Source organism: Amblyraja radiata, chromosome 8, assembly GCF_010909765.2.
Source record: "Amblyraja radiata isolate CabotCenter1 chromosome 8, sAmbRad1.1.pri, whole genome shotgun sequence".
Taxonomy (NCBI): domain Eukaryota; kingdom Metazoa; phylum Chordata; class Chondrichthyes; order Rajiformes; family Rajidae; genus Amblyraja; species Amblyraja radiata.
The window spans coordinates 68,246,774-68,268,141 of record NC_045963.1 but is presented as its reverse complement, the minus strand read 5'-3'; the positions used below and the strand labels follow the sequence as shown (position 1 = coordinate 68,268,141).

Sequence of the window (21,368 nt, the reverse complement as noted above, 5' to 3'; positions counted from 1 at the left end):
CATTGCATGTGTGGAAGGGGTCTCCCATGATTTTATTGGCTCTGGAGTTGCACCTTCTGATGTATAGTTCCTGCAGGGGGGCGAGTGAAGTTCCCATAGGCCGAACGCACTACTCTCTGCAGAGCCTTCTTGTCCTGGGCAGAGCAATTCCCAAACCAGATGGTAATATTTCCGGACAATATTTCCACAGCAGCTGCGTAGAAGCACTGGAGGATCCTCGGAGACACTCTGAATTTCCTCAATTGCCTGAGGTGGTAAAGGCGTTGCCTTGCCTTACTCACGAGTGCTGCGGCGTGTGATGTCCATGTCATATCCTCAGAGATGTGGACTCCCAGATATTTAAAACAGCTCACCCTATCCCCATGATCATATTGAATGGCGGTGCAGGCTGGAAGGGCCGAATGGCCTACTGCACCTATTTTCTATGTTTCTATGTTTCTATGATAGTGTTAGTGTGCGGGGATCGCTGGTCGGTGCGGACTCGGTGGGCCGAAGAGCCTGTTTTCCGCACTGTATCTCTAAACTGAACTAAACTAAACTAAAGTCACCACTGATTTACTTTTATCCTGAAATACTCAACTTGATTTATAATCAGAATTTGAATAAAAAACTTGAAATTTGAAGGGCACAAGATGGCGGCTCTTTGTGTACTGCCTCAGTGAAGTTGACCACAAAATATTTTAGACAGGCACTAATTGCTGGCGTAACTCTGTGGGTCAGGCAGCATCTGTGGAGAAAAAGGATGGGTGACGTCTTGGGTCAGGAACCTTCTTTGTTTCTATATATAAAATATTTTGTTTGAGTAAATAAGGAGAACTAGTAGAGTAGTATGGTTCTACAAATAGGCCCTTCAGCCCAACTCATCCATGCTGACCTAGGTGACTTCCTGAGCTGGTCATATTTGCCTGGATTTGGCCCACATCCCTTTCCATAAGGCTTCAGCCTCTTCAGTGCCAGCTTAACATCCTTGCAAATCTTTCCTGCACCCATCTATATTAATCATACCTTTGCTACGGTATGGAGACCAGAACAGCCCCTAATATTCCAGGTGCAGTCGCACCAATGTCTTGTACAGCTGTAACATGATGTCCCGACTCCTGTATTCAAGGCATGTGTGCCACATGTCTTCTTTGTCACCTTGTCCAACTCTGTCTCCACTTTGAGGGATCTATTTACTTATATTAAAAATAAGACACAAAGTGCTGGAGTAACTCAGCTTGTCAGGCAGAATTTCTGGAGAACATGGATAAGTATGTTTTAGAAACATATAAACATAGAAAATAGTTGCAGGAGTAGGCCATTCGGCCCTTCGATGATCATGGCTGATCATCTAAAATCAGTATCCTGTTCCTACTTTTTCCCAATATCCCTTGATTCTGTTAGCCCTAAGAGCTAAATCTAACTAGGTTTTAGGTCGGGCCCCATCTTCAGGCTGATTTACTTATCACTGCTCTTCATTTACTTATATAGGTCTGTCTCTTCTACAACACTCTCCCAGGGCCCTGTCATTTATTGTGTTACCTTCCTAACCTACATTGTTGCACTTGTTTGAATTAAATTCTACCTGACATTCCTCTACTCACTTTTGCCCTGGCAAGGCCACCGACATAATCAAGGGCCGGTCTCACCCTCTCCCTTCAGGCAAGAGGTACAGAAGTTTGAAAACGCACACCTCCAGATTCAGGAACAGATTCTCCCCAGCTGTTATCAGGCGACTGAACCATCCTCTCACCAACTGGAGAGCGGTCCTGACCTCCCGTCTAGTTTAGATGAGTTCATTGTCACGTGTACCGAGATACAGTGAAAAGCTTTTGTTGCGTGCTATCCAGTCAGCGGAAAGACGATACATGATTACAATCGAGCCATCTACTGTACCTCATTGGAATCTTCAAATCTTTAATTGGACTTATTGAACTTTATCTTACACTAAATGTTATTCCCTTATCCTGTATCAGTACACTCTGGACAGCATGATGGTAGTTATGTACAGTCAATCCGTTGACAGCAGAAAAGCCCTTCCACTATACCTCAGTACACATGGCAATGTTGAACGTAACTAAACAATCCATCTAAATCCTGTTATAACCTTAGGTAACCTTCTTCACTATCCACCACACCACCAATTTTGGTGTCACCTGCATACTTACGAATCATGCTACCTATGTCCTCATCTAAGAAACCAGAGGACATAGATACAACTTCCTGGGCACTAAACAGGGCCGTGATCAGCAGATTAGATTTGGAAAGTTGAAGGAATTGTTGGGATCAGGAATCACCCGCCTGAAATGGTGCTGGAAGCAAACTTCTGCAAATGTCACTTTCAAAATGAACCGGGATAAATAATTGAATGGAAGGCACTTCCCGAGGGGAGAGAGTGGACGAGCCGCAATGAACTCATGCAGAGTGATGGACGGAGCACAACTACAGAGCAAGGTTCCGAGATTGGGAGCAATGAGGCGAATCCCAGCAGTGTGCTACAATGGTTACCATGGTTACCATGGCACTTCATTTGTCATGAGTCCCGAGGTGCAGTGAAATTCATTTTTGTGTATGTTATGTTTTCACAATACATAAGCAATCTTCTTCTTCGTCTGGTGTCCATCTTGTTACAAATGTTGGCCTCGCTGTCCTCGTCCGTCCTGAAAGGGACGCAAGCTACCGGCGACAATCAGTGGGAGCCGCCACTTGTCGCAATAGATGATGGTGGTGGCAGAATTAGCACAGGATACTTCCAGCTTCCAGCCCCACTACATGGACGCTTCTACTATGGGGCCCATACATAAGCAATTAGATACCTCTTAGAGAAACATCTCAGATACGGTACAAATGTACAGCAGTCGTACACCGAGGCACAGACCAGGATCTGCAGTTCCTTCCTACACAGTATATATACAGTCGCCAGATTTGGCATCATTTTCAAGTCCCATATGAACATCGAAACATAAAAAATAGGTGCAGGAGTAGGCCATTCGGCACTTCGAGCCTGCACTGCCATTCAACATGATCATGGCTGATCATCCAACTCAGTATCTCGTACCTGCCTTCTCTCCATACCTCCTGATCCCTGTAGCCACAAGGGCCACATCTAACTCCCTCTTAAATATAGCCAATGAACTGGCCTCAACTACTTTCTGTGGCAGAGAGTTCCAGAGATTCACATTTTTCTGTGTGAAAAATGTTTTTCTCATCTCGGTCCTAAAGGATTTCCCCTTTATCATTAAACTGTGACCCCTTGTCCTGGACTTCCCCAGTTGTTGTAAGTCCCAGTTGTTGTAAATGCAGGTTTCTTGGCCTAACCATGAAGGCCCGTTGCCCTGACGACGGTGCAGGGTTGGCCTGGCCAAGCGTAGCTATGGTAGCGTAAACACTGCCCCACTGCTGCGGGCCGCGTCTGTTCGGTCTCTGGGAGCGGCGCCCGGTCCAGCCGAGCCCCAGGCTGCTGCAGGGCCTCCAGCGGCCCACTCCCCCGTCGAGGCCATGCACTGCCTCCCACAGCCGATCTGCTCACCGGCCCTCAGTCCCACTCCCTTCACACCGGACAGCAGGCCGGGCCTTCCGGGCGGGTTCTAGGACCACGGGGCGGGTCTTCGGTCGAAATAATGCGACCACTGGTTACCAGCAGCAATATTTGTAATGCGAGCAAAATCTTGTGCAGACCTCGAATGCGCAGGATTGCAGCCGTTTGCTGCGGTTGTCATGGTAATGCCACCAGAGGCTATTGATGCTGGAACTGAACAATCAATAATACCGAATTCCCATCCACTTAAGCAGGGAGGAGATGGGATCCGTGGTGGAGGATGTTAGGCAGAGTGCCAGGTACAGTATCCAGGAGGTCCGGCAAGAGGTCTTCCTTCTTCATTAATGGGCCTGTCCCACTTACGCGACTTTTTCGGCAACTGCCGGCACCCGGCATAGGTCGTTACAGGTCGGCGAAAATTTTCAACACGTTGAAAATCCAGCAGCGACCAGAACAAGGTACGACTCTTTGGGTGACTACTCATGACCCAACAGGCTTCACCCCGCCACATGTCGCCAGGGTGCCGCCTGTATGGTCGTGAGTAGTCTCCTCAGTCGCCCAAAGAGTCGTAGCGTCTCTTTCTGGACGCCGCTGGATTTTCAACATGCTGAAAATTTTCGCCGACCTGCAACGACTTATGGCGGGTGCCGGCAGTTGCCGAAGAAGTCGCATAAGTGGGACAGGCCCATTAAACACATTCCCTTTCCGATCCAGGCTTCCAGGCCACAGTGAAGTTACACTCACTCATCTCGAGGAAGGCACTGTAGATGCTGTTTTACTCCAAGGATAGACACTCCAGCACGGAGAAACGCAACAGATCAGGCAGCAGCTGTGGAGAAATGGAATAGGTGACATTTCGGGTCGAAACCCTTCTTCAGACTGATTGCATTGGTATTCCCTCTCTCCCATCCCTCCCTCATCCCAATCTGGAGATGAAGTCAAAGGATATTTTTAATGCAGAGATAGATAGATTCTTGATTAGTAGGGGTGCCCAGGGTTGTGGGGAGAAGGCGGGAGAATGGGGTTAGGAGGGAGGGATAGATCAGACATGAGTGAATGGCGGAGTAGACTTGATGGGCCGAAAGGCCTAATTCTGCTCCTATCACTAATGAATTTATGAACCACAAACTATTGCCAAAATAAATTCTCTGGCAATCTTCTCTCTTAAATTTCCATTTCTAGTGATCTTCTTAGCCCCTTGTGTTCCAGTTTTTCATTACCATGCTGCCCACTTATCTGCTGTCCACCGTCCCCAACCCCCTTTATCACCTTAAACGTCCCCGCATCATCCTCAGATGCTCAGGATCTCTCCTCCCCCCCCCCCCCCCCCACCCACATCCCAAAAACTAACAGGTCAATAGTAGGGTAACTGGACACTGTAAATTGCACTGTAAATCGGTGTGTGCGAGTTGTGCGGGAACGAGAACGGGAATTCTAGGGAAATGTGGGGAAAATTGAACTGGGATCAGTGCAAGTGGACACAAAAAGCTGGAGTAACTAGGCGGGTCAGGCAGCATCTGTGGAGAAGGACATTCTTGCCATAGAGGGAGTACAGAGAAGGTTCACCAGACTGATTCCTGGGATGTCAGGACTTTCATATGAAGAAAGACTGGATAGACTCGGCTTGCACTCGCTAGAATTTAGAAGATTGAGGGGGGATCTTATAGAAACGTACAAAATTCTTAAGTACTTGGACAGGCTAGATGCAGGAAGATTGTTCCCGATGTTGGGGAAGTCCAGAACAAGGGGTCATAGTTTAAGGATAAAGGGGAAATCTTTTGGAACTGAGATGAGAAAAACATTTTTCACACAGAGAGTGGTGAATCTCTGGAATTCTCTGCCACAGAATGTAGTTGAGGCCAGTTCATTGGCTATATTTAAGAGGGAGTTAGATGTGGCCTGGTGACTAAAGGGATCAGGAGGTATGGAGGGAAGGCAGGTACAGGATACTGAGTTGGATGATCAGCCATGATCATATTGAATGGCAGTGTAGGCTCGAAGGGCCGAATGGCCTACTCCTGCACCTGTTTTCTATGTTTCTATGTTTCTATGTGTAGGGGACGTTTTGGGTCGAGACCATTCTTCAGACTGAGGGTCAGGGGAGAAGGAATCGGTGGATATCGAAAGGTGCAAATAGCAAATTAATGAAAGATATGCAAAATGACAGATCAAAGCCAGCAATGGAGATCAAGGAAAGGTGGAGCCCACAATGGTCCATTGTTTGCTGTGGGGAAGGTGATAACGAATAAGTGGTCCGTGCTTGAGAGTTGGCTCTGAAGTAGGTCAGTAAAGGGCCTGTTCCACTTGGCTGTCATTTGCGCGTCACGCAGATGACGCGCAAAGATTTTGTACATCACAAAATCCTGGGACGCCGAGTGCCCGCGCGTCACTGCGTATGTCACCACGCACCATGCGTGCGCAATGCGAACCATGCGCGCATCACGTGCTTGTCAAGACGTGCGCGTCGTGCGTCGTGACGTGTAATTGATGTCGCGTAAATTACGTGCATATGACCCCCAAGTGGGACAGGCCCTTCACAGTTCAAGAATCAGGGGTCGGCCATTTAGGACTGAGATGAGGAAAACCTTTATTATCCAGAGAGTTGTGGATCTGTGGAATTCTCTGCCGCAGACGACAGTGGAGGCCAATTCACTGGATGTTTTCAAGAGAGAGTTGCAGTAGATTTAACTCTTAGGGCTAAAGGAATCAAGGAATATGGGGAGAAAGCAGGAACGGGGTACTGATTTTAGATGATCAGCCATGATCATATTGAATGGCCGTGCTGGCTCGAAGGGCCGAATGGCCTACCCCTGCATCTATATTTCTATGTTTCTATGGTAAGTGGTGGGCTGAAGGGCCTGTCTACATGCTCTATGAGTCAACGACGCTAAGACCTCTGTCCTGGGTCTCCTCCATTGCCAGAGTGAGCAACAGCGGAAATTGGAGGAACAGCACCTTATATTCCGTCTGGGGACCTTGCGTCCTTATGGCATTAACATTGAATTCTCCCAATTTGGCTAGCCCTTGCTGTCTCCTCCCCTTCCTTAACCCTCTAGCTGTCTCCTCCCACCCTCCCATCCGCCCGCCCTCGGGCTCCTCCTCCTCCTCCTCCCCTTTTCCTTCTTTCTTTCCCCACCCCCCATCAGTCTGAAGAAGGGTTTCGGCCCGAAACGTCGCCTATTTCCTTCGCTCCATAGATGCTGCTGCACCCGCTGAGTTTCCCCAGCAATTTTGTGTACCTTCGATATTCCAGCATCTGCAGTTCCCTTTTGAAGACTCTAAGGCCATGCTTGATTTCCAAGAACTTTGCAGATAATTTGCCTTTGCACCGGATAAAGTAGGAACAAGTCATCTTAGTGGCTACGAGTAAATGTTGATCGATGTGCTGCCTGCCTCTTGTACATTCACACTGACTTGAATGAACTTCTCATCCAGTGTATCCACTAAGTGATTCTTTATATCGCAGTGCAATTTCTCAATGAAAATTACATTTCCAAGCTGTGATTTTTTTTATATAGCCGCAAGGATGTGATTATTAAAAAAATATATGATCTTGCTGTGGAACAACTTGGATGTTTGCAGTCTGAATCTGATTTATTAAATGTTTTCTCTTTCTTCTACCTCAGCGTAATCCCCCGATTATCGTTCATGATCTCTTTGAAGATATCAAGGATGGAGTGATGCTACTAGCATTGCTGGAGGTTCTATCTGGACAGAAACTGGTGAGTTTATCTTGTTCAATCGGTTAAAGGAAGCAGTAATTGTTAAAAGACGCAGTCACTGTTGTAAGACGCAGTAATAAGTTCATAGGTTCGTTAGTCATGGGAGCAGAAGTAGGCCATTCGGCCTATCTCGTCTATTCTGCCATTCAATCATGGCTGATCTATCTTTCCCTATCAACCCCATTCTCCTGCCTTCTCCCCATAACCCCTGACACCCTTATTAATCAAATACCTGTCAATCTCCGCTTTAATAATACCCAGTGTTTTGGCCTCCACAGCCACGAGTGGCAATGAATTCCACAGATTCACCACCCTCTGATTAAAGAAATTCCTCCTCATCTCCTTTCTCCTGGTACGGCCTTTTAATTTGAGGCTGTGCCCTCTGGTCCTAGACTCCCCCACTAAGGGAAATATTCTTTACAACAGCCTTTCACTATTTGGTAACAATAAATGAGGTCTCCCCCTCATCCTTCTAAACTCCAGCAAGTACAGGCAATTGCTCATCATAAGTTAATCAGTGATTTATAACGCTTTGGGATGACTTCCTTGCTTTTGTACTCTTATGCCTCGCTTTCTAAAATCAATGGATTCCATTTGATTTTCTTAACAGAAAACTGGGGCTGTCTTGTTACTGTGACATTGTTCTGTTTACAAACCCCACAGTCTCTCTATATCTGTGACCTCTTTAAAATTGTATGAAGGTTCTTACTCCTGTAAGCCTGTCATCAACAATCATCAATGGAAGTCCTTGTGAGGACATTGTGAGTTGAAAGGCATGTACATCGTCCAATGGACACTCATTCTCAGAGTTCTGGGATCTCCAACTCTCCTTGAGATTGGAGGAGAGAGTGGATGGTCTGGGACTGTTTTTTCCTGGAGCAAAGTAGTCATATAGTCATACAGCGTGGAGACAGGACCTTCGCCCCAATATGTCCCATCTACACTAGTCCCACCTGCCTGCGTTTTGTCCATATCCTGCTAATCCTGTTCTATCCACGTACCTGTCTAACTGTTTATTGTTGGGATAGTCCCAGCCTCAACTACCTCCTCTGGCAGCGTGTTCCATACACCCACCACCCTTTGTGTGACAAGGTTACCCCTCAGGTACCTATTAAATCTATTCCCCTTCACCTTCACGATCTGTTCCCCTCATGATTTTGTACACATATAAGATCATCTTTCATCCTCCTGCGCTCCAAGGAATAGAGGTCAAGCTTGCTTAACCTCTCCCCATAGCTCAGGGTCTCAAGTCTTGGCAACATCCTCGTATACGGTGGCTTGAAAGGTGACCTTATAGAGATTTATAAAATTGAAAAGGGGTAGTAGATAAGGTGGTTAGTCAGAGACTCTCTGCCCTTCTGGCTGAGGTGTACGTGTGGCGGGTCAGCTTGTGTTTCTGGTCAATTGCACTCTCATAATGTTGATGGTCGAATGCTCAGTGATGCCAACACTATTGCATGGCACAACAGGTTAATCGCTCTGCTGTGTAATGGAGAACTGATATTTAATACTGCTTCTGCTTGTAGAGGTGGAGAGATTTACGTACTTACTTACTACCTATTTTGCCTCCTGGCATGTAGGGCAGCAAGGAAGGTCCTCCACTCCTGTCTGTTCTGTGCTAGCTTCTGGACACTACCCCAGGTCAGGTCCATTGTTTTCATTTCCTCCTCTACAGTTCGACGCCAGGTGGTTTTGGGTCTCCCTCTTTTCCTTTTCCCTTCCAGTGTCAATGGGATACTTGGGATGCTGTCTGGTTCTCTTCACCATTGACATTCATCCTAGCATCTGTCGATAGCCCTGGAAGTCCATCACGCCCAATAGTGTTGATTCCTTCAGTTGCTGTTTACCGTAACATATTTAAGGGGTTGGACAGGCTAGATGCAGGAAGATTGTTCCCGATGTTGGGGAAGTCCAGAACAAGGGGTCACAGTTTAAGGATAAGGGGGAATTCTTTTAGGACCGAGATGAGAAAAACATTTTTCACACAGAGAGTGGTGAATCTGTGGAATTCTCTGCCACAGAAGGTAGTTGAGGCCAGTTCATTGGCTGTATTTAAGAGGGAGTTAGATGTGGCCCTTGTGGCTAAAGGGATCAGGGGGTATGGAGAGAAGGCAGGTACAGGATACTGAGTTGGATGATCAGCCATGATCATATTGAATGGCGGTGCAGGCTCGAAGGGCCGAATGGCCTACTCCTGCACCTAATTTCTATGTTTCTATGTTTCTATATTTGTTTCACGAGACAGGGTTGTTAGCCCTGTGCTCAACCCCTAACCTGGAGGACTAGTGGATTGCTCTTCGTCTCGCCTCTACCCTTCGACCTGTCCAGCATGGGAGACCCTAACAGGAGACGAATCTCCCGCTGGCATAGCTCTAGGGGTCACTGAGACACACAAGCTCCCTGACCACGACAAGGTTGCAATAAAACGGGGAGGAGGTGAATGAGAGCCTCCTTGTAATTATTTATTCAAATATTTCAATGCGCTCTTTGCAAATCCAAGTGTTTCGATCGAACGGTTTTGCAGAACGAACTAAACTTGCGATTAACTTGTGCTCCATTTTGTCAGCCTGTTGAACAGGGCCGTAAGTTGAAACGCATTCACTGGGTGAACAACGTCGGAAGAGCCTTGCAGTTCCTGGAGGGTCGGCGGGTGAGTGTCACTGTCCTCTCCATGTCTTTGTGGAATATTGTGTCAGTGTGACATCTTTGGGATGGCGCTTTAGTTATTGTACGCACATCCAAGAGAAGAAATTCACCAGCAAGTCAAATCTATTTCACAGAACTGGATGGATGTGTTATTTAGTTTAGGAAGGAACAGCAGATGCTGGTTTAAACTGAAGATCGACACAGAATGCTGGAGTAACTCAGTGGGACAGGCAGCATCTCTGCTGGAGTAACTCAGCGGGACACTCAGTGATGCTGCCTGTCCCACTGTTACTCCAGCATATTGTGTCTATCTTCTGTTATTTAGTTTAGTTTAGTTTAGAGGTAAAGCACGAAAGAGGCCCTTCGGAGTGCGGGAGGAAACCGGAGCACCAGGAGAAAACCCACGCAGTTCACAGGTGGAATGTACAAGACATCACCCGTAGTCTGGATGGAACCCAGGTCTCTAGCGCTGCAAGGCTGCAACTCCGCCGTTATTCCACCGTTGAAGCCCAAGGAAAGTGTATGGATCTGCTGGCGTGCCGAAGGTGGCCAGGTTTCATGGTGTAACTTCATTGATAATCTGCTGGTTCGGAGACTTCTTACAGATGACTTTGTTGTCAAAATCAGACAAATCTGTGCTCCTTGTCATATGCCTGTATAATTTGATCCCATTCAAAACAACTTTGGAAAGCTTCCCATTTGTGGGAATTACTTTCCTGTTTGTGATTGGGAATGCACGATTGGAATTACCAGGGCATTTTATTCAGGCTGCTATAGAAAATAATTTATCACGATCCCGTTAGTCGCCTGTTCTTTGATTCCCAGGAATATGCCAGAAATAACCACCGTATATTTATTATTATCTTTTTTAAATCTCCAAATCCCAGGGGAATGGAGATATGTGGGCCATATGCAGGCAGAGGAGATTAGTTTAATGTGATATGATGTTTGGCACAGGCGCTGTGGGCCTAAGGGCCTGTTCCTGTGTGGCGCTGTTTAGTTTACTTTAGAGATACAGCATGGAAATAGACCCTTCTGCCCGTCGAGTCTGTGCCGACCAGAGATCACCCGTATACTACTTCTATCCTACACAGTAGGGACAATTTACAGAAGCCAATTAACCTACAAACCTGGGAGGATCCGGAGAAAACCCGGGCGGTTACAGGGAAAGCGGCGAAAATCCATAGAGACAGCACCCGTAGTCAGGATTGAACGCCGGTCTCTGCTACTATAAAGGGCCTGTCCCACGAGCATGCGACTCCATGCGCAAGCGCGACCTAAAGGGTCTGTCCCACGAGCATGCGACTCCATGCGGCAAGCGCAACCTAACGTGGTCGCTTGAGTCGTACGGCCTCGCGGGGCCGGTCCCACTTCAATCAATATGGAGTTGTGCGGAGCTGGTCCTGGGATCGCGCGGGGCTCCAAAAAACTGACCGCGTTCAAAAATTACGCGCGGCAACGGCCTGCCGGCCCGCAGCCGCCTCGACGCTGTACGCACCGCCTCGACGGGCATACGCAGCGTCTCGATGCCGTACGCACGTCTTGACGCTGCATACGCCCGTCGGACTTCGCTCGTACTTCACGTCACTCACTCGACCTCCACGCGACCTCCGCTTCCGGTTTGGTGGCGCTCGCCGCATGCAGGTCGCATGCTCGTGGGACAGGCCCTTTAGGCAGCAACTCTACTGCTGCATCATGGTGCATCCCTTACTGTTCTATATTCTATGTTAAGCCTGAATATTGTTGGTCTGACCCGTCTCAAACTAGTTGAGTTTTGTTTTCAAATTTAAACTATATTTGTCATTATGCGGGTAAACACTCAGAGAGGCATTTTTAATTTCAGTCAACATTTGATCATTGCCTGGGATAAATTTCAGATCAATGTCTCCCAAAATTTGTTTTGGAAAATAACAGGCAACACTGTGTGTGTTATGTGTAAACCTCTTGAAGGCAAAGCCTTCAATTGAAGTTTAATGCTATATCATTTGATATCTGTGGATACATTCTTTGATTCCTAAGATCTGTCCTTTTGCTTAGTCTCCTGATGATTCCAAATCACAGCGGGCTGTAATTATAGGAGAGATTGGATAGGTTGGTTTTGTTCAATCTTATATTCTCACTGAAACATAGGATGTTCCAACCCAGCAGTATGAATATTAACTTAAAGTAACCCTTGCTTTCCCTCTCTCTCCATCCCTCCCCCATCCTAGTTCTCCAACCAGTCCGACTGTCTTCCTGATTACATTTTATCTTTGTATGCTTCGTTGTCAACTTCCCCGAGCTAACAACGATCTATTCTACATTTTCCTTGAGCTGCATCCCCTTTGATGTCTAGTTTTCACACCCTCCCTTTCCATATCCCTGTGTCTCCCTCTCCCCTGGACTCTCAGTCTGAACAATGGGTCTCGGCACGAAATGTCACCCATTTCTTCGATCCAGAGATGCTGCCTGTCTCACTGAATTCCTCCAGCATGTTATGTCTATCTTCGGTGTAAACCAGCATCTGCAGTTCCTTCCTACACATAGGATGTTGAGGGGTGGCCTCAAAGAGGTTTGTAAAATTATAAGGGGCAGAGAGATAATCATAGTAGTTTTCCAATGGTGAAGAGTCCAGAACAAGAGCGGGCAGGTTTAAGCTGAGAGGGGAAAGATTTCAAGGAGATTTGAGGACTAAATATTTCACACAAGCAGTGGGCTGAAGCGGATGTGGGAGATACAGTTACAACATTTAAAAAGCATTTGGACAGATACTTGGATTGGAAAGGCAGAGAGGGATATGGGCCAAAAGCAGACAAATAGGATTAGCATAGTTGGTTAGTATGGATGAGATGGGGATGAAGGGCCTGCTTACTCTGCTGTGCTATTCTTTGATTCTGATTCTATCGGTGAAGAAGTCATTTGGCACCTTTGCCACCATCGGTCATGGCATTGCGTGCTGGAGTTGGGATGTCATGTTACAGCTGTACAAGACACCGGTCAGGCCACATTTGGAGTACCCGTGTACAGGTCTGGTCGCCCTGCTATAGAAAGAATGTCATCAAACTGGAAGTGATTCTAAAAAGATTTATGAGGATGTTACTGATCTGGAGAGTTTGAGTTATAAGGAGAGGCTGGATAGGTTGGGTCTTTTTTCCCTTGCGTGATGGAGGGTGTGGGCTGATCTTAGAGAGGGTTATCAAATCATGAGCATAGATAAGGTGAAGATTCACATTATTTTCCCCAGGGTTATTGTATCAAAAACTAGAGGGACCCAGATTTGATCCTGACTATACGGTCCTCTCTGTACATGATCTATATATATGATCTATATACAATCTGTATACGATCTTATCTGTACGGAGTTTGTACGTTCTCCCTGTGACCGGGGGATCTGGTTTCTTCGCACACACTAAAGACGTACACGTTTGGCGGCTAAAAGTGTAATTTACTCCCAGTGTGCAGGGTACTGCTAGTATACTCTCAGCACAGACTGAACAAATTCCTCCCTCTCTCTCTCACTCTGTCTCTCTCTCTCTGTCTCTGTCTGTCCCTCTCTCTCTGTCTCTCTGTCTCTCTCTGTCTTCTCTGTCTCTCTCTCTGTCTCTCTGTCTCTGCCTCCTTCTCTCTGACTGCCTCTCTCTGTCTTTATTTTTCTCTCTCCCTCATCTCCCTTCTTGTATAAATCAAAAGGAACACAAAAGCTCCCAAAAGCAACTTTAGAGGGATCTGGGCCAAAAGCAAGATTTCAAAATGTGAAGAACATTCACACGTTTTAAATCAGTTCGGAAATATTATTGCTGACATTTTATGGATATTTTATTAAATGTATAGGTTTTAAAACACTCTTAAATCATTGCAGTATCTTTTTTTTAGTATATTTATTTGTAAACTGGCATCTACAGTTCCAAGTAGCTGTTAAGTTCTTGACTATGGATTGTAAGATCTGCATGGCTACAGTCCAAGACAATGTGCCTGCTGCAGCCAGAACTGAAACACTGTTCCCCAGGGGCATCCTTATACTTCTGTCCCTCCCTGCTTTGATTTCTGAGTTGGCTACGCTTTAGTTGACTTTAGTTTAGTTTAGAGATACAGTGTGCGGAAACAGGCCCTACGGCCCACCGAGTCGGCACCGACCAGCGACCCTCGCACATTAACACTATCACTATCCTGAATACACTAGGGACAATTTACATTGATACATTTTACATTTAATACCAAGATCCCGGAGAAAACCCACGCAGGTCACGGGGAGAACGTACAAAATCCGTACAGACAGCGCCCATAGTCGGGATCGAACTCGGGCCTCTGGCGCTGTAAACTCTGTAAGGCAGCAACTCTACCGCTGCGCCACCGTGCTGCCAGGTTAGATTTCTTCATCTTGTGGCTTGACTTGATAACCGTTCCTAATGGGTTGAGCTCCACCAGCTGCAGTAACATGGCTGTGAACACTAATAAATGTCTTTGGTGAGACCTTTCCTGAGTCATGGGCTCAAGGTCATAAGTGATAGAGGCATAATGAGGCCATTCAGTCCATCGAGTCTACTCCACCATTTAATCATGGCTAATCTATCTCTCCCTCCCAACCCCATTCTCCTGCCTTCTCCCCATAACCTCTGCCACCTGTACTAATCAAAAATCTATCTATGTCTACCGTGAAAATATCCACTGGCTTGGCCTCCACAGCCTTCTGTGGCAAAGAATTCCACAGATTCACCACCCTCTGACTAAAGGAATTTCTCCTCATCTCTTTCCTAAAATAAGGTCCTTTAATTCTGAGGCTATGACCTCTAGTCCTAGACTCTCCCACTAGTGGAACATCCTCTCCACATCCACTCTATCCAAACCTTTCACTATTCTGTATGTTTCAATGATTATTCTTCTAAACTCCAACGAGTACAGGCCCAGTGCCGTCAAACGCTCATCATATGTTAACCCACTCATTCCTGGGATCATTCTTGTAAACCTCCTCTGGACCCTCTCCAGAGCCAGCACTTCCTTCCCCAGATATGATTCCCTAAATTGCTCACAATATTCCAAATGTGGCCTTACCAGTGCCTTATAGAGCCTTAGCATTACATCCCTGTTTTTGTATTCTAGCCCTCAGGAAATAAATGCTCGCATTGCATTTACCTTCTTAACTACCGATTCGACTTGCAGATTAATGCCCCTGTCCCACTTAGGAAACCTGAACGGAAACCTCTGGAGACTTTGCGCCCCACCCAAGGTTTCCATGCGGTTCCCGGAGGTTGCAGGTGGTTGCCGGAGGTTGCAGGTAGTGGAAGCAGGTAGGGAGACTGACAAAACCTCCGGGAACCTCCGGGAACCGGACGGAAACCTTGGGTGGGGCGCAAAGTCTCCAGAGGTTTCCGTTCAGGTTTCCTAAGTGGGACAGGGGCATAAAGCTTTTTGGAAATCCTACACCAGCACTCCCAAGTCCCTTTGCACCTCCAATTTCTGGATTATCTTCCAATTTAGAAAATAATCTACGCCTTTATTCCTACTATCAATATGCATGATTCCACACTTTGCTACACTATATTCCACCTGCCACTTCTCTGTGCACTCTCCCAACCTATCCAAGTCCTTCTGCAGAGTCCCTGCTTTCTCTACACTACCTGCCCCTCCACTTATTTTCATATAATCCGCAAACCTGGCCGCAAGGCCTTCCATCCCCTCATCCAAATCATTAATATACAATTTGCAAAGAGTAGCGGCCCCAGCACCGAGCCCTGTGGTACTCCTTGCTGGAGTGTTTGGGATCTCAGCCTTGCCCTGAAACCTTGTTTACTGCAGTCACGACTAGAGAGAGCCTGTGACCATCTACATTAAGGTCTCAGGAGGTGGAATATACCTTGGATCATTGTCATAATAGGTCTTTTTCATGTTGTTTTTCCCAATCCAAAGAATTTCTAAGCTTGTTTCTATACTTGGGTGGATTCATTTTTCTTGCCTCTTACTATTGACTGTGATCCAAGCTCTCCATAATCTCTGGAGCATGCAAGGTTGCACAAATAATGCTCATTCTTTAGAGATATAGAAAGGGAATTGGCTCTTGGTCCCACCGCGTCTACCAGCGATCACCCTGTACACTAGCACTATCCTACACACTAGGGACAAGTTACAGTTTTACCAAAACCAATTAACCTACAAGACCTGTATGTCTTTGGAGTGTGGGAACAAACTGGAGCATCCAGAGAAAACCCACGCGGTCATGGGGAGAACGTACTAACTCCGTACAGACCTGTAGTCAGGATCAAACCCGGGTCTCTGGCTCTTTAAGGCAGAAACTCTTTCTCTGTGCCACCGTGCCGCCCAAAATGGACTGAATGGCCTAATTTTGGTCCTTTGCCTTATGGTCTAAGGACCACAAGACAGTGGGAAAAACCCCCATAAAAAAAGTTACTAGGATAAAAAATGCACCATAAGAAAATGGTAGTGAAGGAGGTGGTCTGTAGGGTTGTGTTGCTGAAGTAGGATTTAGGTTAGAGGTGTTTAAAGATGGCGCCGGAGAGACTCTAATGCAATGGTGGAACGAGGGGCTGAACTGCCTCTGCCTGCTCCTTGTTCTGCTCCTGGTCTCCTTCAGGTGAAAGCATTTAAAGCAATCAGATGAATGTTTGAGTTCAAATCCTCCACACAGAGCGCCTCTAGGGGTAGCACGGTGGCGCAACGGGTTCGAACCTGACGACGGGTGCTGTCTGTAAGGAGCTTGTCCGTTCTCCCTGTGACCGCGTGGGTTTCCTCCGGGTGCTCCAGTTTCCTCCCACACTCCAAAGACGTGCAGGTTTGAGGCTCTGATAAGATTGTAAATTGCCCCCAGTGTGCAGGATAATAATAATAATAATAAATTTTATTTAATGGGCGCCTTTCAGACATCTCAAGGACACCTTACATAGTAATCGGAATTACATATAATCGGAATATAACAAGTAATAAAGACATCACAGAGACACAAATTAAAAACAGAATTCAATCCAAAAACAGAAAATCAAAAACACAGTGTGAAGAGGGAGCAGCGGCAGCCAAAGCGCGCCAGCGTCCACTCTCTCTCTTCACGGCAGCCATCTTGGACACAGACCTACAGGACTACAATTAGACAAAAAAAAAATCATCCCCCCACAGTGGTAGTGTGAGTGTACTTAGTGATTACTTGTCTGCGGGCTAGGTGAGCTGAAGGTCCTGTTTCTGCACTGTATCTCTAAAGTCTAAAGTAAGAAGCTGTTAAGTGTTTGTGAGCTGATGTTTCTGACAGGAAGTAATAAAGCAGGGTGAGCTGTCTGTTGTAAAGTGAAAGGCCTGTCTTGCGAATGTTGCAGAGCTAACTCACTTCAGTGTAGTTTATTGTCACGTGTACCGAGGTACAGTGAAAATCTTTTTTGTCGCACTCTAACCAGTCAGTAGAAAGACAATACATGATTGTGACAGGTGCTTAAGACATTAAACTGGTGCCTAATTGCCCTGTTATATTGTGTCGGTAGGAACTGCAGATGCTGGTTTACACCGAAGATAGACACAAAATGTTGGAGTGACTCAGCGGGACAGGCAGCATCTCTGGAGCGAAGGACTGGGCGAAGTTTCGGGTCGAGACCCTTTTTCAGTCCGAAGAAGGGTCTCAAACCGAAACGTCACCCATTCCATCGATCCAGAGATGCCGCCTGTCCCGCTGAGTTACTCCAGCATTCTGTGTCTATCTGCCGTGTTATATTCTTGTTGTAAGCAGAGTGTGGAACGCTGTGGCTAACTCAATGCAAATTTCTTTCTCATGCTGCCATTAACCAGTCCATGGGCCGAGGATCGCCGGTCAGTGATGTTGTGCTTCTGTCTCCACTTACATTTGTTGAACCTCTTGGTCTTTTGTTTTCTGCTGTTGTATATGTTGCGCCTGTGGAACAACATTGATGTATTCATTTCGTTCCCCGCTCCTTGCCCAAAGGACTCGGAGTCGTACAGCAAGGAAATGGCCTATCAATTCTGTGTTGTCCATCAAGCATCCTTTAATGCTAATCCTACCATCAACTTGCCCCAGTTCCTATCAACCCACCTGCACATCGGAGGATAGATTTTAGAGATCCAGCATGGAAACAGGCCCTTCGGCCCACCTAGTGCGCGACCACACACCGATCACCCCGTACACGAGCACAATCCTACGCACTAGGGACAATTTACAATTTTTACTGAAGCCATGTATCCTACAAACCTGCACTTCGTTGGAGTGTGGGAGGAAACCGGAGCACCCGGCAAAAACCCACGCGGTCACAGGGAGAACGTGCAAACTCCGTACAGACAGTGATGTTACCCAAGAATCAACCTTCGTCTCTTTTCCCATTCCTCATCTGTTTGTCACTTGACAACGCCCTAAAATATGGTGTCAAATTCCTCTGTACGTTGCTGACATCTGGCTCTCTCTGCCCTTCTGCTTGTGACTCCCACATTGCTTGTTGGTCTCCCATTCTTTATCAGTACAGTAATGCACAGCTAGAAATCCACCATGAATTCTTCTTGACCTTGTCCCTGCCCTGTGGAATTCCCTCCCTGAACTTCGCTGCCACCTGCCCTTTATTTTCTCCATTTGCTGACACCCACCTCCGAGACCAATCCTTGGGCCTTTCCAGATAACATCTCCACTTAGACAATAGACAATAGGCGCAGGAGTAGGCCATTCGGCCCTTCGAGCCAGCACCTCCATTCAATGTGATCATGGCTGATCATCCACAATCAGTACCCCGTTTCTGCCTTCTCCCCATATCCTCTGACTTATCTAGCTCTCTCTTGAAAGTATCCAGAGAACCGGCCTCCACCGCCCTCTGAGGCAGATAATTCCATTGACTCACCACTCGCTGTGTGAAAAAGTGTTTCCTCATCTCCGTTCTAAATGGCTTACCATAGAAACATAGAAACATAGAAAATAGGTGCAGGAGAAGGCCATTCGGCCCTTCGAGCCTGCACCGCCATTCAATATGATCATGGCTGATCATCCAACTCGGTATCCTGTACCTGCCTTCTCTCCATACCCCCTGATCCCTTTAGCCACAAGGGCCACATCTAACTCCCTCTTAAATATAGCCAATGAACTGGCCTCAACTACCTTCTGCGGCAGAGAATTCCAGAGATTCACCACTCTCTGTGTGAAAAAAGTTTTCCTCATCTCGGTCCTAAAAGATTTCCCCCTTATCCTTAAACTGTGACCCCTTGTTCTGGACTTCCCCAACATCGGGAACAATCTTCCTGCATCTAGCCTGTCCAACCCCTTAAGAATTTTGTAAGTTTCTATAAGATCCCCCCTCAATCTTCTAAATTCTAGCGAGTACAAACCGAGTCTATCCAGTCTTTCTTCATATGAAAGTCCTGACATCCCAGGAATCAGTCTGGTGAACCTTCTCTGTACTCCCTCTATGGCAAGAATGTCTTTCCTCAGATTAGGAGACCAAAACTGTACGCAATACTCCAGGTGTGGTCTCACCAAGACCCTGTACAACTGCAGTAGAACCTCCCTGCTCCTATACTCAAATCCTTTTGCTATGAATGCTAACATACCATTCGCCTTCTTCACTGCCTGCTGCACCTGCATGCCTACTTTTAATGACTGGTGTACCATGACACCCAGGTCTCGTTGCATCTCCCCCTTTCCTAATCGGCCACCATTCAGATAATAATCTACTTTCCTGTTTTTGCCACCAAAGTGGATAACCTCACATTTATCCACATTATATTGCATCTGCCATGCATTTGCCCACTCACCCAGCCTATCCAAGTCACCTTGCAGCCTCCTAGCATCCTCCTCACAGCTAACACTGCCCCCCAGCTTCGTGTCATCCGCAAACTTGGAGATGTTGCATTCAATTCCCTCGTCCAAATCATTAATATATATCGTAAATAGCTGGGGTCCCAGAACTGAGCCTTGCGGTACCCCACTAGTCACTGCCTGCCATTGTGAAAAGGACCCGTTTACTCCTACTCTTTGCTTCCTGTCTGCCAACCAGTTCTCTATCCACATCAATACTGAACCCCCAATACCATGTGCTTTAAGTTTGTATACTAATCTCTTATGTGGGACCTTGTCGAAAGCCTTCTGAAAGTCCAGATATAACACATCCACTGGTTCTCCCTTATCCACTCTACTAGTTACATCCTCGAAAAATTCTATAAGATTCGTCAGACATGATTTACCCTTCATAAATCCATGCTGACTTTGTCCAATGATTTCACCACTTTCCAAATGCGCTGCTATCCCATCTTTAATAACTGATTCTAGCAGTTTCCCCACTACCGACGTTAGACTAACTGGTCTGTAATTCCCCGTTTTCTCTCTCCCTCCCTTTTTAAAAAGTGGTGTTACATTAGCTACCCTCCAATCCTCAGGAACTACTCCAGAATCTAAAGAGTTTTGAAAAATTATCACTAATGCATCCACTATTTCTGGGGCTACTTCCTTATGTACTCTGGGATGCAGCCTATCTGGCCCTGGGGATTTATCGGCCTTTAATCCATTCAATTTACCTAACACCACTTCCCGGCTAACCTGGATTTCACTCAGTTCCTCCATCTCATTTGACCCCCGGTCCCCTGCTATTTCCGGCAGATTTTTTATGTCTTCCTTAGTGAAGACAGAACCAAAGTAGTTATTCAATTGGTCTGCCATGTCCTTGTTCCCCATGATCAATTCACCCGTTTCTGACTGCAAGGGACCTACATTTGTTTTATTCTTAATTCTTAAACTGTGGCCCCTGGTTCTGGACTCCCCCAACATCGGGAACATGTTTCCTGCCTCCAGCGTGTAGAAACCCTTAATAATCTTATATGTTTCAATAAGATCCTCTCTCATCCTTCCAAATTCCAGAGTATATAAGCCCAGCTGTTCCGTTCTCTCAGCAGTCCCGCCACTTTTTTAGTTTAGTTCAGAGGTACAGCGCAGAAACTGAGTCCCGAGTCCCGAGTCCCTGCCGACCAGCGATCCCCGCACACTAACACTATCCGACACACACTCGGGATCATTTTACATTCATATCAAGACAATTAGTCTGTAAACCTGTACGTCTTTGGAGTGTGGGAGGAAACGAGAGCTTCCCGGAGAAAACCCACGCAGGTCACGGGGAGAACGTACAGACAGCGCCCATAGTCAGGATCGAACCCTGACCTCTGGCGCTGTAAGGCAGCAACTCTACCGCTGCGCCACCGTGCCACCCGGATCACCATTGGATCAATGCCAGTTTTTCTAGCTGCTCTGCAAAGTGTCCAGGGATATTTATTGACGTGAAATGTGCTGTAGAAATGTATGGCTGTAATTTTGCTGAGTGCTATTACAGAGATGGCTTCCTTCAATATCACTTTGGCGTAGGAGCCCTGCCAACAGTTTCCATTAGCAGCTCCAAGCTTCCTACTCACTGAAGCTCCACTCATTATTTTAATAGATGTGTGACAGACATCATAAAACATTCCGCAGTGTTCTGGGCTCATCTCTGTATTGGTATTTTTCCATATTTTTAATCTGGATTCGTTCAGAGATA

The 21,368-nt window shown here is 46.6% G+C and overlaps 1 protein-coding gene across 13 annotated transcripts in view; it reads left to right on the top strand.

Moving 5' to 3' along the window:
- The window catches only part of syne1 (spectrin repeat containing nuclear envelope protein 1), a 440,240-nt gene that overhangs the window by 74,925 nt on the left and 343,947 nt on the right, over window positions 1–21,368 (top strand). For 11 of the 13 annotated variants that reach the window (XM_033026154.1, XM_033026164.1, XM_033026160.1 and 8 more), the window contains exons 3-5: window positions 7,144–7,239; window positions 9,806–9,889; window positions 17,644–17,664. In XM_033026154.1, the coding sequence (XP_032882045.1) occupies window positions 7,144–7,239; window positions 9,806–9,889; window positions 17,644–17,664 (201 nt within the window). The remainder of the gene's footprint in view (window positions 1–7,143; window positions 7,240–9,805; window positions 9,890–17,643; window positions 17,665–21,368) is intronic. The other 2 variants (XM_033026166.1, XM_033026155.1) reach the window with 1 other exon arrangement.